Below are 17,188 nucleotides of genomic sequence, written 5' to 3'. Positions count from 1 at the left end.
CTTGCACTGCCAGCTCATTCTCAGTGAGCACCCAGCTCCTGGTCACTACAGAGGAGATGGCATTTTGGTGTCTGTCAACCCCTAGGAGAGTGACACCCAGGGCCAAATTCAGACCTTATCGATGTTGTGCAAAATCGCACAGCGGCCGATTATGGAATAACTGCGCATTTGTATGCACCGCAATGCACATGTGCGAGGCCAAACAACGACAAAGTGGTGTGAAAATTTAGACCGCTAGGCGCTACAAAGCGTTTTCAGGGAGGGTGTGTGACGTCAGCTCCGGCCCTGATCAGCCTGTTTCTTTCGCACTGTAGGAGTAAGTCCTGGGCTACACACAAACTGGAAAAATTATTTGATGGTGAGTGAGTTGCAAACGGATTTGCAGGTGTCCCCTGTTTAGTGAGGGTATTACACGGCGTAAGCATGTATTCACACACTTGCACGGTGTGGGCAGTGCCGTTTCTTGCGGCGGACGAGCCGTGCAACTGCACTGGGCACCCGCCGCGGCACTTTATCCCTTCACAGCTCCCCCTCATCACTCCTCTTCCCGAGTACACCGTTCGGGGGGCGGAGTTTTGCGGAATGACGTGGTTGCGTTGTGACATCACAACGCAACGGCGTCATTGCATGAAACTCCGCCCCCGAACGGAGTACTAGGCAGGAGAGCAGTGACGTAAAAACCGCGGGGCAAGCAGGGTGCCCGGTGCATCGATCCCACCCACCCACCACCATTATCCCACAGCCGCCCCCTGACACAAATCCGCCTCCGAGCAAGACCCGCCGTGGTGCTTGGCGGCGTTACTACAGCAGCTCCTAGACTCCCTCCTTGCTAGCTGCTGCCGGGAGCGTCTGCCGCCAGTCCTCACCCCCCCTGCTCCAGACCAGAGTGTCATACTGTCAATACTTTTAGTATCTCCTCTGTCCTTGCTGAATTTGAGTGGTGAGGGGGGGGGGGGGGGGGGGGGGGGGGGGGGGGTACCAGACACATGGAGAGGCAGAGAATAAGGGTGCACACAGGCAAAGAATGAAGGGGGTACACAAAGAGGCATACAATAAGGGGGGCACAGAATGAATGGGGAGGGGGGTACACACAGAGGCATACAATATGGGGGGCACACACAGGCACAGAATGAAGGGGGAGGGGGGTACACACAGAGGCGTAGAATAAGGGGGGCACACAGGCACAGAATGAAGGGGGAGGGGGTTACACACAGAGAGGCAGAGAATAAGGGGGGGGCACACACAGGCACAGAATGAAGGGGGAGGGGGTTACACAAAGAGGCATAGAATAAGGGGACGACGACAGAGAGGCAAAGAATGAAGGGGGAGTGGGGATACACACAGAGGCATAGAATAAGGGAGAGGACACAGTGAAGCAAATAATGAAGGGGGGAAGGGACACAGGGAGACATAGGTGGGTATCCAATTATCCCTGATGCGGTTTTGCACGATAAAAACGGCCGGTCATCACAATTAATGACCAATGGTCATTATCGCGGTATCCAATTACAGCCCGTTTTTATTGGCCAAAATTGGACCCGCGATCGTGCGATAATACATGGGAACAGGGATAAGTCCCCAATCCAATGCGTGAGCGCAGCTCCGGCAGGACACTTATCGCGGATTATGCTTCAGGCACCGGAAGCAAAATCCCTGATAAATGCCGGCATCGGAGCTAATTGGATAGCCCCCGGCGATACAATTACCCCAGCGGTCATTGACAGTGGGTAATTGGATATCCCCCCATAGAATGAAGGGGGAGACAATGCGTGCTGATGGTGTGCTGAAAGACGACATGGGGAGGTGATTGCGTGCTGAGAGACGACAGACAGGAAGGTGATGGTGTGCTGAGAGCCCTCACACAGCCCTCGCAACCAGCATGGATCCCAGAGCATGAAACCCCTGGCAACCAGCATGACACCCAGCACGTGAAACCCTTGGCAATGAGCAGGTAATTTAAAAGTAATTAGAAGCTTTACTGTAGGGCATAATGTATCAAGGGCATTGCGGTGTGTGGCATAATATGGTGCAGGGGAATTACTGTGTGGGGCATAATATTGTGGACATTTTTTTTCCCCTGTGGTGACCATGATCTGTTGGTGCAGGGTCAAAAACTGGGGTCTTACTTTTCAGGTAAGACCACGCCCATTTTAGCGGGGCCACGCCCATTTGAGCAAGGTCACGCCCCCTTGCCGGGAGCGGGCGCAAATTTGAATTCTTTATATCTATGGGAGGGGGGGGGGGGGGCGCATTTTTTTTATGTCAGTGCAGGGGAGGGGGGGGGGGGCGCATTTTTAATTCTCGCACTGGGAGCCAAATTATCTAGAAACAGCCCTGGGTGTGGGTTTTCACTCTCTATGGGAGTGTGACGTCAGCTCCGGCCCGAATCAGCCTGTTCTGATCGCACTGTGGGCGTAAGTCCTGGGCTGCGCACAGACTGCACACACTGGTAAAATCCATTCACTGGTGAGTGATTTGCAGCTGTCCGCTGACAGAGGGATTTTTAGCTGCTCGGCGTACACATGCAATCACATTCTTGCACGGCAAATATGCACTCCACTTGGGCGGCGACTATCTGATCGCAGGACAACAATTTTAGCAGCCTAGCGATCAGGTCTGAATCAACCCTGTCGACATTGTTAGCATGTCAACATTTGACCTGCTCAATGTCTACCTGGCCAATGTCGATATGATGACATTTTCATGTGACATGATGAATGTCGGCATTCTAACCGTCGAAAAAATATACTGAACCAAAGGTGGGGAACTCCTTATTTAATGTAAAAAAAATAAAAAAATAATAGTATCAAAACTTTTTTAATCTTTTACCTAATAAAATATCAAAAGCAACATGTATAAATGTTGTTGACACCGCCTCCTTATCTATTATTGTATGGAAGTAAAGGAATGCCGGTGTAGAATTCCCCCCAGTGTCATTGGACCCTGCTGTTTATTGCACAGTGTAAGTGACACTGGATTGCCCTGAAGTGCTCTCCCTCTTTCTATCTGGTGTATCCAGACACAGAGGTTAGTAAAACAGAACTTGCTCCACTGATTTTGGTTTCCTTTTCACAGACTATCCTATTTCCACCGTATTGTTGGCTTCACAGGCTAATAGCTGTACAATACACATGCTCTTTTCTTTAGTACAAATACATCGTTCGTTGCTGATAAGTAATTAGCACTCACCATTAGCTGCGTAGGAGTTTTGCAGAGTTTGAGTAATCCATTCATACAGAGCTCTCCGGGTATTGGCTGTTAATTTATCATACAGATCCCTGAATACAGATGACCTACAAGTAGAATTACAGAAGCATGAATTCCTGTTGAGAGCAAGATATCTGGGCTATTGAAAGGGAACTATAAGTTTGTCCACATCCTCCTATCCTCAAAGCACCAAAGAGCCCCGGTTTAGCGAGCCATGGGCATGTGATTAAGGGGTCTATTTACTAAGCCTTGTTTGGAGATAAAGTGGATGGAGATAAAGGGGGACATGTACTAAGCAGTGATAAAAGTGGAGAAGTGAGCCAGTGGAGAAGTTGCCCATGACAACCAATCAGCTGCTCTGTATACTTTTACAGTATGCAAGTTATAAATGTTAAATCAATGCTGATTGGTTGCCATGGGCAACTTCTCCACTGGCTCACTTCACCACTTTTCTCACTGCTTAGTACATCTCCCCCAAAGTACCAGCCAATCAACTCCTAACTGTCATTTTACAAACCCAGCCCGTGACATGGAAGTTAGGACCTGATTGGCTGGTACCTTATCTCCGTGCACTTTATCTCCATCCAAGGCTTAGTAAATAGACCCCTTAGTTGCACCAGTTATCCTGCCAGCTACGTTTTCACAAAATGTGCATCTTATTCACATTACTAATGCGACAAAAGTACAACGCAGGTGTACCCTGGAAAGTGATGCTGGCATCTCTGTGTGCAACTCATTCACTAATCCGGATTAAAATCCAAAAGACAGAGGTTCAATACTAGTGAGCCACACCGCGCCTCGCATTGTTATCCTTCACCTGTGACTTTATACCACTTTGTTTGAGAAAATAGTAAACCTAGGGGGCTAATTTATCAAGCAATATTTGTGGGATAATCCCCGAAAACATGATATTCGTAAATAAGGATACCCCAAATGTTCTGTGGAGGGATCAGAGGGATTGGGATCAGTCACAACACCGATGCTGGAATCCCGGCTTTTAGATGCCCGGGGGAGGGGGTGGGCGAGTGCAAGGAAGCCCCTGCACTCGCCACAGGTTCTATTCCCACTCTATGGGTATCGGGAATAGTCCCTGTTAGTCAGCATGACGACTGTCGGGATTGTGAGGGGGCAGGATCCTGACAAGCCGGTCACATAACTACATCCCGATCAGAGATATCTGCTGCAGTGTCGCCATTTCCAACAGCAGCTGCAGCCCCCATAGTTTCAGCAAAGATGTCAGATTTACCAAGCTCCAGAATGTGAAGCCATCTCCAGATAGCATTAGCCTATAGTCGCCTATGGGTAGCCTATGGGCTACTAATTTGTACATCTTTATAGAGACCGCCAGCCACTGGTGGCACATGTGCACGCCAACGGTCGCTCATGTGCATTGGCTGCAGGGTGCCCAAACCAGGAAGCAGTGTGATAGAGTTATTCTATCACACTGCTTCCAGCTCTTCTCATGGCAAGCTCATCTCATTGAAACTCATCTCATGGCAAGCTCATCTCATTGGAGCTCATCTCATGGCAAGCTCATCTCATTGCAGCTCATATCATGGCAAGCTCATCTCGTTGGAACTCATCTCATTGGAGCTCATATCATGGCAAGCTCATCTCGTTGGAGCTCATCTCATGGCAAGCTCATCTAGTTGGAGCTCATCTCATGGCAAGCTCATCTAGTTGGAGCTCATCTCAAGGCAAGCTCATCTCATTGGAGCTCATCTCATGGCAAGCTCATCTCATTGGAGCTCATCTCATGGCAAGCTCATCTCGTTGGAGCTCATCTCATGGCAAGCTCATCTCATTGGAGCTCATCTCATGGCAAGCTCATCTCATTGGAGCTCATCTCATGGCAAGCTCATCTCATTGGAACTCATCTCATGGCAAGCTCATCTCATTGGAGCTCATATCATGGCAAGCTCATCTCGTTGGAGCTCATCTCATGGCAAGAGAATGTTTATAAATTTGGATGAAAATATTCATTTTTACTGTGTGAATTTCTGCAAAAAATATTTATCACGTTCATTAAAAATGTATGCAGCTACAATGTGAATAAGGAAAACGTATTAAAGTACGGCAATTACTACCTGTGGTCTAAGTCATGCCAAGCATCTCACGTCATAATGAGCAACATCACTAGCTGTAGGAGGACATGTCATATGTAACTAGTACAAATATTTAAAAAGTCTAAAAAATTAATTTTATATTAATAATAATAATAATAATAATAATAATAATAATAATATTCTTATTATTATTATTCTTCTTCTGATTTTTATTATTAATTCCATTGCATTTGCTATAAAATGTACATGATTATTGGCAGCTGTATGAAAAAAATATGCAAAGTATCCTCACCAATGTATAGTGACAAAATACTAATACATACCATCACAATGCATGTCGAATAAATAATAGAAGTTACACCTGAGACATTAGCGAGCTGAATCATGAAGTGCAGCCAATCATTACATTAGGAAAAAGTAATATCACTAAGAAGGTCATTTATTAAATTAATTCTGTCCTTAAAACATAGGGGTAATTTACTAAAGCTTATAAAAATGAAAATGTAGTGATGTTGCCCATAGCAACCAATCAGATTCTGTCTATCATTTCTCTCTACTGCATTCTAGAAAATGATAGACAGAATCTGGTTGCTATGGGCAACATCACCACTCAATTTTAGAAGCTTTAGTAAATATACCCCAGAGTGTCCATGTCGACATTCATTATGTTAAAATGTCAATAGGCAACATGTCTACATTCTGAGAATGTTGACTGGTGAAATGTTGACATAGTCAGAATGTCGACATTAGGGTAATACTGTGGGTGGGAGTGTTATGCTGCTGGTAGGGGTTAGGGTTACCAGGGGTGGATTAACACTTGCCTGGCATGGTCGCATCAGATGCAAGTGCTTTATCTGACCTGGTCGCACAGGATGCGACCAGTCAGATAAACAGTGTTAGCAGCGGTAGGAAAGGGAAACTTCCCTCCGCTGCTGCTGTCAGAGGGACCTAAAGGTCCCTCTGCCTCCCTGCACTCTCCCCTACTGATTGCGTGCTGCTGATCACTGCTGATCGGTCAGCACGGCAGGATCTCCCCCCCCCAGCGGATGCAGACAATAGCAGCCGCCGGGGAGTGTAAATTAACCCCCCAAGCCCCCCTGTGTACGTGGAGGCTGTCCCGGCTTTCAAGATGAAAGCCGCAATGGTCGCGATGTTCCCGATGTTCTGATGGTCGCTATGTTCCCAATCAATGTTTCGTTGTTTGCGGGGGGAAAATAATTAAAAAACAAACATTTTTTTAACTAAAATCATTTTGCATAGGGTTAAATTCATGTTCTTCACCTAATTCCCTCATTTAAAAAAACGACAATTTCAGAGCATTTTTTGGGGGGAAAAATTGTTGGTTGAATAGTTAAGAGAGGAGGGAGTCTGTGGCCCTCTCTTCTGTGGCGTGGCTGCAGGGCTGTATACTCTGGCTGTGTACCGGAGTCTACTGTGCATACGCAGGTCACAGGGAACATGGGGCCTCATTCCGAGTTGATCGCTCGCTAGCTATTTCTTGCAGAGCAGCGATCAGATAGTCACCGACAACGGGGAGTGTATTTTCGCTTTGCAAGTGTGCGATCGCATGTGCACCCGAGCGGGACGAAAATGTTTTTTGCAGTTTCTGAGTAGGTCTGAACTTACTCAGCCCTTGCGATCACTTCAGCCTCTCCGGTCCCGGAATTGACGTCAGACACCTGCCCTGCAAATGCCTGGACACGCCTGCGTTTTCCCTACCACTCCCAGAAAACGGTCAGTTGACACCCATAAACGCCCTCTTCCTGTCAATCTCCTTGTGATCGGTTGTGCGAATGGATTCGTCGCTAGTAGCATTGCACAGGAACGATGCTGTTTGTACCCGTACGATGCGCGTGCGCATTGCGGTGCATACGCATGCGCAGTAACCTTATCGCTGCGCTGTGAAAATCGGCAGCGTGCGATCAACTCGGAATGACCCCCATGGTCCCCACACTTTGTTCCCGGGAACATATTTACTGCGCATGTGCAAATCACTGAGTAAATAGAGGCCATGCAGGTGATTTTTTTTTTCTGCAGCACTGCCCCCTCCTGGACTCTAGAGATGTAAGTATCATTTTATGTGTTCAGAGTGTGCAGTGTTGGCCCTCCTGTACCATAGCCAGATTAAGGTGGGGGTGTTTGGGATACTGTACTCCGGGCCTCCCACTGTCACGGCCCCTCCCGGCTCGAGCACACTAACGTCACTAGAACTCCCTCTTGTGCAGCAGCATTGCCAGGCAACCAGAATACGAGCAGAGGCACAAGCGTATTTGGTTTCATCAGCTACTGACGGAGCTTCCTGACCAGAGGAGAGATAGGAGGGGGAGAGAGCTGTAAAGGACCCAAGGATCCCAGCTTCTTCTCCTCCCCACCTGAGTGTCTGAGTCCTGTGTAACCTGTCATCTAATGTGAGCATTCGGGTCTAGTGAGAGACACCTCAGAGAGTGCACCTGAGTCCTGTCACAGTGTGTAAGTAGCAGAGAGGCTGATGCTATTCTTGCATTTGACAAGATAAATTATAGATGTTATTTTTCTATGTGTATTTTAAGGTTGTTTAAGTTGTCTTTGTTCCACTACAAGAATTTTTTTTTCTTTTTAAATAGTTGTATTTCAATTAGGTGGTGCTATAAACAGTACCCTGGCATTATTAAACTATTAGTTTAAATCTAATATACATCATTGGTTTACATTTAATATACACAATTCATACCTTACAACAAGACCCATTCCAGAGGGCCAAAATGCTCTCTACCTGGACTTCCATCTAAATTTATGATTACAATCACCTGTGTGGAAATACCTTTCTTATAAACTAAATAGTTCAACACAGGTGACGCCAATCATATATTAAGAGGGAAGACCAGGTAGAGAAAGGTTTGTTCCTTCTGGAATGGGTCATAATGGGAGGTATACAGATTCAAACATATACCACCCTCCATCACCCAGGCCTTCCTGTTTTAAGTACTGCATGCCCACCCAAGGCTTAGTCTGGCCCTGCCCTGGACCCAGGGGCATACCTCCCAACTGTCCCGATTTTTGAGGGACAGTCCCATTTTTTAGGCACTGTCCCACTGTTCCACCCCCAGCCACAGTGTCCAACATGCGGCAGGCATCCAATTTCAGCAATGAAAATGTTGGGAGGTACAGTATGTGTGCATCACACGCCCTGCACCCATTATACCGGAAAGTGACAGTCACATGACTGCTGAGACATGGAAAACGGGCTGGAGCTGCTACAGACCCCATGAGAAGGTAAGTCGCTGCTGGGCCACCAGGATAAAATGTCCACATTCTAACATGTCAGCATTTCATCACTGTCTACATGATGAATGTCAACATGTTCATCATCGACACGGTGGCCATGCCAACATTCTCATGTTGACATGTTGAATGCGGCATTATGACTGTTGACATTTCGTATCCAACCCCCAAAAAGTAGTGTGCCCCAGTACAATTTATTAAACCTTTCAGCAGGATCATTAAACGATGTTACTGCATAGCTGAAAAAAATATAAAGCATAGAGTGAATGTTACGGACAGAACACCTTAATGTGAGTGGACATGTTTATATTTAAAACTCCATTTACGAACAGTACAGTCTATATATTAATTATGTCAATCACTCTCACAGCATAGTATATGACTATATGCTGCTACTCATGGCCGTTACACTTACAGGTTCCTGAAGGGGTCATCTGCTATCTCAGTCGGCAATCCCGCTATCATATCTGTTTGCAGGTACATCCCTTCATACATACGTATAACTTCACCCAGTATTTTCACACAATCCGCTGAGGTCAAGGCTGGAAGGCATTTCTGGAGAGTAGTGTTGAATATGCTACGATTTCCTATGGGAGACTGAAATATACCTTCCCGCATGGTCTCAAAGTCTACCACAACGCCTGCCATGTCCTGGTGATAATCACAAAGAGAGATTACATTGCTTTAGAGATAACCCAAACTGAGTCTTCATTACAGGGGCCCTAGGGAAGCTCTGCCAAATACAAATCTAGGCTATTTATGTCTGTTGTGTGTACCTGCATACAGCGAAGGCATCCATTTTATTGGGAGACTGATCAAATAGCTTCATGCTTAGCTATCAGACTGCTTTCTAGTGAATGGATAGAACATAGGTTCTCAAACTCGGTCCTCAGGACCCCACACAGTGCATGTTTTGCAGGTAACCAGCAGGTGCACAGGTGTATTCATTACTCACAGACACATTTTAAAAGATCCACAGGTGGAGCTAATTATTTCACTTGCGATTCTGTGAGGAGACCTGCAAAACATGCACTGTGTGCGGTCCTGAGGACCGAGTTTGAGAACCTGTGCGTTACTCTATTCCAGGCATGGCCAACCTGTGGCTCTCCAGATGTTGTGAAACTACACATCCCAGCATGCCCTGCCACAGTTTTAGCACTCCCTAATAGCAAAACTGTGTCAAAGCATGATGGGACTTGTAGTTTTACAACAGCTGGAGAGCCACAGGTTGGCCAGGCCTGCTCTATTCCCTGTTCACTTATGATTGTGTTTCGAAATCAGATTCAATGCATATAATTAAATTTGCAGATGACATTGCCATCGTAGGTCTTATCTGTGGTAATGACGACTCTGAATTTATATCTGAGGTGTGTAGGTTAGAGGAGTGGAGTCAAGAAAATCATCTGATTCTTAATGTTAAAAAGACTAAGGAGATGATCATGGATTTTAGGATAACAAATAGGTATATTTATAGTCCCCTAGTCTTGGATAAACAAGAAGTGGAGATAGTAACATCTTTTTAATTTTTGGGCATGACTATATCCAAAGATTTGTCATGGAATTCTCACACTGACATTGTGATAATGAAAGCCCAACAGCGTTTATATTTACTTAGGAAAATGCGAACAGCAGGAATAAATGAGAAAATTTTAGTTATTTTTTACTCATGCATTATTGAGAGTGTTCTCATCTATGGTATTTCACTTTGGTTTGGAAACTGTACCATTGCAGAGTGTAAGTCGCTTGAAATAATTGTAAAAACTGCTGGTAGGATAATTGGCTTACAACTGCTCAGCATCCAGTCTATTTATAAAAAGAGGCTCCTTACGAAGACTAGGAGTATACTGGGTGATGTGATCGCTACTGTGTAAAGGGCCCTACACACTCACCGATCCGCCGCCGAGCTGCCCGACGGCAGATATGGCAGACGGGCGACCCGGCGGCGGGGGGGGGAGTGAAGTTTCTTCACCTCCCCCGGTCATCCGGCTCCATAGCACTGCATGCTAATATGGACAATCTCGTCCATATTGGCCTGCATGCATGCATAAGCAACGGGGCACCAACGATGAACGAGCGCGGGACCGCGCATCGTTCATCATTGGTGCCTACACACTGCATGATATGAACGAGTTCTCATTCATTAATGAACGAGAATGTTCATATTGTGCAGTATTATCTGCCAGTGTGTAGGGCCCTTAAGACCAGCTGGCTGGAAGATAGCTTCTTTCCTAAAGCAATTACTATGCTTAATAGTTTTAAATGTAGATAGGACTGTTGTACCTGTCCACGTGTTCACTTGTGTCCTTATGGCTCTTTTATGGTATTCCATGGTATTGTTCTTTTATGGTATTTATATTTTTGTGGTATTTGTACTTGCTTACATCGAAATTTCATTGATTGTTCATATGTTGAATATTTAATGACAATAAACTCAACTCAACTCATTTTCTTAACATGCACATTACATACATTCGTAGACTATCAATTTACAAGGAAGCAACTTCATCATGGTAAACTACATTCTTCTGAATATTGGTTCCCAACACATGGGGACAGATTCATAGGTGCCTGCTATTCCGGTGTTCACGTAGTTGAATTATTATTTGCTTCTGTGCATGTGCAAAATATTCAGAAAACCCAACAGCGCATGTGTTACCCTAAGGCTAGGGCCACACATTGTGGCCAAGCGGGTCCTGCTAAATGGGACCCGCTTGCCAGCTATGTGTGGCCCTACCCTAAGTGATTGCACAAAGATGCTGCTGCACCTGAGATGAGATGGGTTGAATGCAAATAAAGTCTGTCTCATGGACATGTTATAGGCAGGTGAAAGTTCCGATGGTCAGGTGCATGCGATGGTGCGCCGATGATGGATTGTCTAAAACCACCAGCAGTGCGTGATAGCATGGCCGTAACTAGGTGTGTGCCAGCAGTGCCTGGCACGCAGCGCATCTGCGCTGGGGGCGCAGTACCGCCGGCAACACCGTAGCTACGTGCCGCAATGTGTGTCCACAGGGTACAGCTAGTAAGTGCTGTACGGCTCCCGCAGTCTGTGCTACTGTTTGTGCCGTTCCTCTACCGCCTGAATATCCCATCCCTCCTCCCCGTAGTCGAGGTTACAGTGAGCTGCCTGATCCCTCCCCAGCAGCCAGCCCTGCTCTCCTCCTCCCCCGCACGGTGAGCTGCGCAGTAGACAGCAATGCTCGATCCCTCCCGAAGAGCCGTCACTGATCACCCCCTCCCTCCTCCCCCGCTTGGTGAGCCATGTCACGGGCAGCAATGCTCGATCCCTCCCCAGCAGCCGGCCCTGATCACCCCCTCCCTCCTCACCCGCTCGGTGAGCCGTGGCGCGGGCAGCAATGCCCGATCCCTCCCGAGCAGCCGTCCCTGATCACCCCCTCCCTCCTCCCCCGCTCGATGAGCTGCGGCGCGGACAGCAATGCCCGATCCCTCGCGAGCAGCCGGCCTTGATTACCCTCTCCCTCCTCCCCCGCTTGGGGAGCCACGGCGTGGGCAGCAATGCCCGATCCCTCCCCAGCAGCCGGCCCTGATCATCCCTTCCATCCTCCCCCGCTCGGTGAGCCGCGGTGCGGGCAGCAATGCCCGATCCCTCCAGGGCAGCCGTCCCTGATCACCCCCTCTTCCGCTCGGTGAGCCATCGTGGGCAGCAGTGCTCCATCCCACAACCCAGCCTTTATCACGCAGCCTGAGCATCCCGCAGATTTCAGTTCAGCCTGAAAGGGAATGCGGCTGATATGGGGCCTGGACTGTTTACTGGTCCCGCCGCTCCCCTGCACCCAGACACTTGTAGCATCTTCCAGCGCCAATCCTTAAGCTCCGTCAGCTCTCCCCGGAGCTCACTGCTCCATGCTGCAGAGTGCACGCTGCTTGAGCACGGAATCTCGGATTTCCACCCCTGTAGAGGACCTGTGCCTGCCCTGCGACCTGCTCAGGACCTAGGTGAGTACCCTGCCATAATGTGTAAAAAGGGGACTCTACTGCAGTAATGTGTAAAAAGGAGACCCTGCCTGCCGTAATGTGTAAAAAGGGGACTCTGCCTGCCGTAATGTGTAAAAAGGGGACTCTGCCTGGCGTAATGTGTAAAAAAGGCGACTCTACCTGCTGTAATGTGTAAAAAGGGGACTCTACTGGCCGTAATGTGTAAAAGGGGGACTCTGCTGCCGTAATGTGTAAATGGGGACTCTGCCTGCCGTAATGCGTCAAAGAGTCTCTACCTGGTGTAATGTGTCTAATTGGTGCTACTGTGTGGCATAATTTGAATAACATAGACAACTGTGCAGCGTAATATGAATTGGTATTATTTCGTGGCCACTCCCCTTCCCAATGAAGCCACACCCCTGTATTTTTGACAGCGCGCTCTGGCCCTATTCTAAATATGGTGGGGGGCGCCAATGCTGTTTCTTGCACACAGCACTAAAATGTCTAGTTACGGCATTGCATGATAGTAGGCGTCTCAGGACTTGCACATTCACCCGCATGCAGAGCCGGCCATTGGCATAGGCAAACTAGGCAATTATACATATATTTGCACACACCGTATTCCCCGATATTGCACAAGGACTCCGGTGTATACAAAGAAAGAGCGCTGAATTTACCTTATGGAGGAGATTTCTACCCCTATACTAAGTGGATACTGCTGCTCTTTGGTTAAGGATAATTGCATTCCTTATACAAGACAGAATTGAAAAAACATACCCTCCAAGATATAATCTTGGGAGTATACCAAGAGCGCTGTTTCCACCACAATTCCTACTATATTATTTCACAACCGGTTTATATTCAATACTTTTTTATTTTAAAAAGAATGTTTATATAAACATAATACTTTAAATAGACACAAAGAAATTCATCACATACAATACATGCTGCAGCATAACAATTAATATTTAAAAAAACAAAACAAAAAGACCTAAGAGGCTTATTTGTATCCAAATGAGGCTTGTAATAAAATCAATTTAGCTGGGTAATATCTACATTAAATCAGTATGTCCCAGTAGAATGTAGAAACTTTTCATTTCATAGTGATCCAAGATTTGATTAAGTTGATACGTGTATTATCTTCAAAAGTGTCCCAATTTACTTGGATTCCTAATAATGTGTGCACACATACAGTTCTTTATATTCACTGGTGTTTACCATACAGCTGTTGATTTCACCTCCAATACTGGACTCCTTGCTGTTACGGCTCTTTTGGTAGTCGCAAACCATCAGTCATCATCTGTTTCTACTCACAGTGCTCAGGCTCCCTCCGCTGGTATAAGCCCGTATTGCAATTTGCACTGTATGATGCTGTTGCCGACCCCGTATTTCAGCGTTCCGGAGGTAGAAATCAGTTACCACGGTCACTCGAAAACGCGTTTCTCCGCCTTGATGCTCCCTCAGCGGCTTCCTCAGCTCAAATGACCCAGCTCTACTCGATCTCCTTATATACACCATTCATCATTCAAATCTCCCGCGCCGTTATGCGCATGCGCACTCTTTCGTGCGTTCCAAACCTCCACTTGAATCACTTCCTTTTGTCTTCTACAGCGGCCATCTCTCCGCTCACCACCAAGCCTCATTTTCAATATATACATACAAGTTTCATCGTGCAACTATGTTGCCATCGGCCTCATTTCTGTTTCCTCTATTGTTCAAGCCTCCTTCTGAATACCAATGGCTGTATTGTCATGGGTATCCAGACTTCATATAAAATATACATATCTTAAAATTAAGTCTAAATTACATTAATATACAGTGCAGCATACATATACATCTCGTTCTTATATCTAAATCTATAGAGATTCCTCTCCCTTATGTATATCCATAATGTACTGCGCTGCATTTAAATTTAGGATTTTTCTGGATTTTTAGACTAAAGACCCTGGTGCCGTACGGATTGAATGATACAGTGGAACTAAATAATATATAGGGGGGAAAGGAAAGGGAAGGGGGAGGGAGGTAAGTGTGCTGTCCGGGGGGGGGGGGGGGGGGGGGGATGTTGATGAGATGTTGATATTTATATGTAAGGAAAAGTAATGATTTATCTAAAATAAATATATATATAAAAAATATAGAATATCCCCTGTGACATAATTAGGGGAGGTGTGATTTGTCCCCATGATGAATGTATTATCAGGATTTAGGTCTAACGAGAGAATAATGAAGGCTTTATAAAATGTTTTTGTCAGGTGATTAGTAATATTTCCCCGGTTTTTTTAGGTAATGTAATTTAAATGCAGCGCAGTACATTATGGATATACATAAGGGAGAGGAATCTCTATAGATTTAGATATAAGAACGAGATGTATATGTATGCTGCACTGTATATTAATGTAATTTAGACTTAATTTTAAGATATGTATATTTTATATGAAGTCTGGATACCCATGACAATACAGCCATTGGTATTCAGAAGGAGGCTTGAACAATAGAGGAAACAGAAATGAGGCCGATGGCAACATAGTTGCACGATGAAACTTGTATGTATATATTGAAAATGAGGCTTGGTGGTGAGCGGAGAGATGGCCGCTGTAGAAGACAAAAGGAAGTGATTCAAGTGGAGGTTTGGAACGCACGAAAGAGTGCGCATGCGCATAACGGCGTGGGAGATTTGAATGATGAATGGTGTATATAAGGAGATCGAGTAGAGCTGGGTCATTTGAGCTGAGGAAGCCGCTGAGGGAACATCAAGGCGGAGAAACGCGTTTTCGAGTGACCGTGGTAACTGATTTCTACCTCCGGAACGCTGAAATACGGGGTCGGCAACAGCATCATACAGTGCAAATTGCAATACGGGCTTATACCAGCGGAGGGAGCCTGAGCACTGTGAGTAGAAACAGATGATGACTGATGGTTTGCGACTACCAAAAGAGCCGTAACAGCAAGGAGTCCAGTATTGGAGGTGAAATCAACAGCTGTATGGTAAACACCAGTGAATATAAAGAACTGTATGTGTGCACACATTATTAGGAATCCAAGTAAATTGGGACACTTTTGAAGATAATACACGTATCAACTTAATCAAATCTTGGATCACTATGAAATGAAAAGTTTCTACATTCTACTGGGACATATTGATTTAATGTAGATATTACCCAGCTAAATTGATTTTATTACAAGCCTCATTTGGATACAAATAAGCCTCTTAGGTCTTTTTGTTTTGTTTTTTTAAATATTAATTGTTATGCTGCAGCATGTATTGTATGTGATGAATTTCTTTGTGTCTATTTAAAGTATTATGTTTATATAAACATTCTTTTTAAAATAAAAAAGTATTGAATATAAACCGGTTGTGAAATAATATAGTAGGAATTGTGGTGGAAACAGCGCTCTTGGTATACTCCCAAGATTATATCTTGGAGGGTATGTTTTTTCAAAACTAGGCAATTGCCTAGGGCATTTGATATGCCTAGGGGCATCAGCAGCTTCTGCTGATTAAAATTATATGTGGCATGCCTATATTCTGTGTGTAGCAAGTAAATAAGATGCATTTTCATTAAAAAAAATGTGCCCGACGTTAGCATTGAGGCAAGATTTATGAGGACACATCTGTATCCAAGCAGAGGTCACAGTGTTAGTGGCAGTGTGAGTGCTGTGTGCATGTGAGTGGGTTTGCAGTAGTGTTCGGAATATGTGTAAGGAGCATTATGTGTGTCATGTAAAATGCATTACTAATGTGCAACATATGTGTAAGGGGCACTATGTGTGTCATTATGTGTATAAGGGCATTAATAATGTGCAGCAAATGTGTAGGGGGCACAATGTGTGTCATTATGTGTATAAGGGCATTAATAATGTGCGGCATATGTGTAAGGGACATTATGTGTAAAAGGGCATTAATAAGGTGTCTCATATGTGTAAGGGGCATTACTGTGTGGAATTGTGTATAAATGCATTACTAATGTGTGACATTATGTGTATAAGGTGCTCTACTATGTGGCGTTGCGTATAGAAAGGGCACTACTGTGTCGTCTAATGTGAATAAAGAGCAATAGGGTGTGGTGTAATGTGAATAAGGAGCAATTCAGTGTGATGTAATGTGAATAAGGGGCTCTACTGTGAGGAGTAACGTTTATAAGGTAAAGTGATACTACTGTGGGATGTAATATGAATTATGGACACTATCGCATGATCAAATGTGAATAAAGTTGCAGTACTGTGTGGCGTAATTGGAATTGGGGTTACTATTGTGTGGCCATGCCCCTTGCCAGCAAAAACACACCCCTTTTTGGGCTGTGCGCCAAATGTGCAAACTGTTCCTATTTAAAATATAGGGGGTACAAACACCAAAATAAGGACTGCTACGGGTGAGGGGTGATGGTGCTGGGAAAGAAGTGCAAGGTCAGAGGCGGAACCAGCGGTGGTGCTAGGGGGCACCAGCCAAAATCTTGCCTAGGGCATCATATTGGTTAGGGCCGGCTCTGCCCGCATGCTAGTACACAAGGGAAGGCTGAAACTAACCTCCGGCAACAGATGCTAAAGCATCTATCTCTGAATCAGACTCCCAATGTCTTCTTCCTGTCTGTGTAGGTGACAGTTACAGGGCGCTCCATGTTATTTCAACATGTCTAGTGCCTTTTGCTAGGATATACTTAATTTATAGTATACTCACAATCCTGTAAGTATAGTGCAGAAGAAGTGAAGTAGTAGGCGGT

The 17,188-nt window shown here is 45.6% G+C and overlaps 1 protein-coding gene across 1 annotated transcript in view; it reads right to left on the bottom strand.

Moving 5' to 3' along the window:
• Nucleotides 1–17,188, bottom strand: part of OTOA (otoancorin) — a 367,382-nt gene that overhangs the window by 207,554 nt on the left and 142,640 nt on the right. The window contains exons 9-10 of the mRNA XM_063934462.1: nt 8,950–9,185; nt 3,190–3,293 (exon numbers count right to left, since the gene is read on the bottom strand). Of these exons, the coding sequence (XP_063790532.1) occupies nt 3,190–3,293; nt 8,950–9,185 (340 nt within the window). The remainder of the gene's footprint in view (nt 1–3,189; nt 3,294–8,949; nt 9,186–17,188) is intronic.

Source organism: Pseudophryne corroboree, chromosome 7, assembly GCF_028390025.1.
Source record: "Pseudophryne corroboree isolate aPseCor3 chromosome 7, aPseCor3.hap2, whole genome shotgun sequence".
Lineage (NCBI taxonomy): Eukaryota > Metazoa > Chordata > Amphibia > Anura > Myobatrachidae > Pseudophryne > Pseudophryne corroboree.
This window is presented reverse-complemented; position numbering and strand designations above follow the sequence as displayed.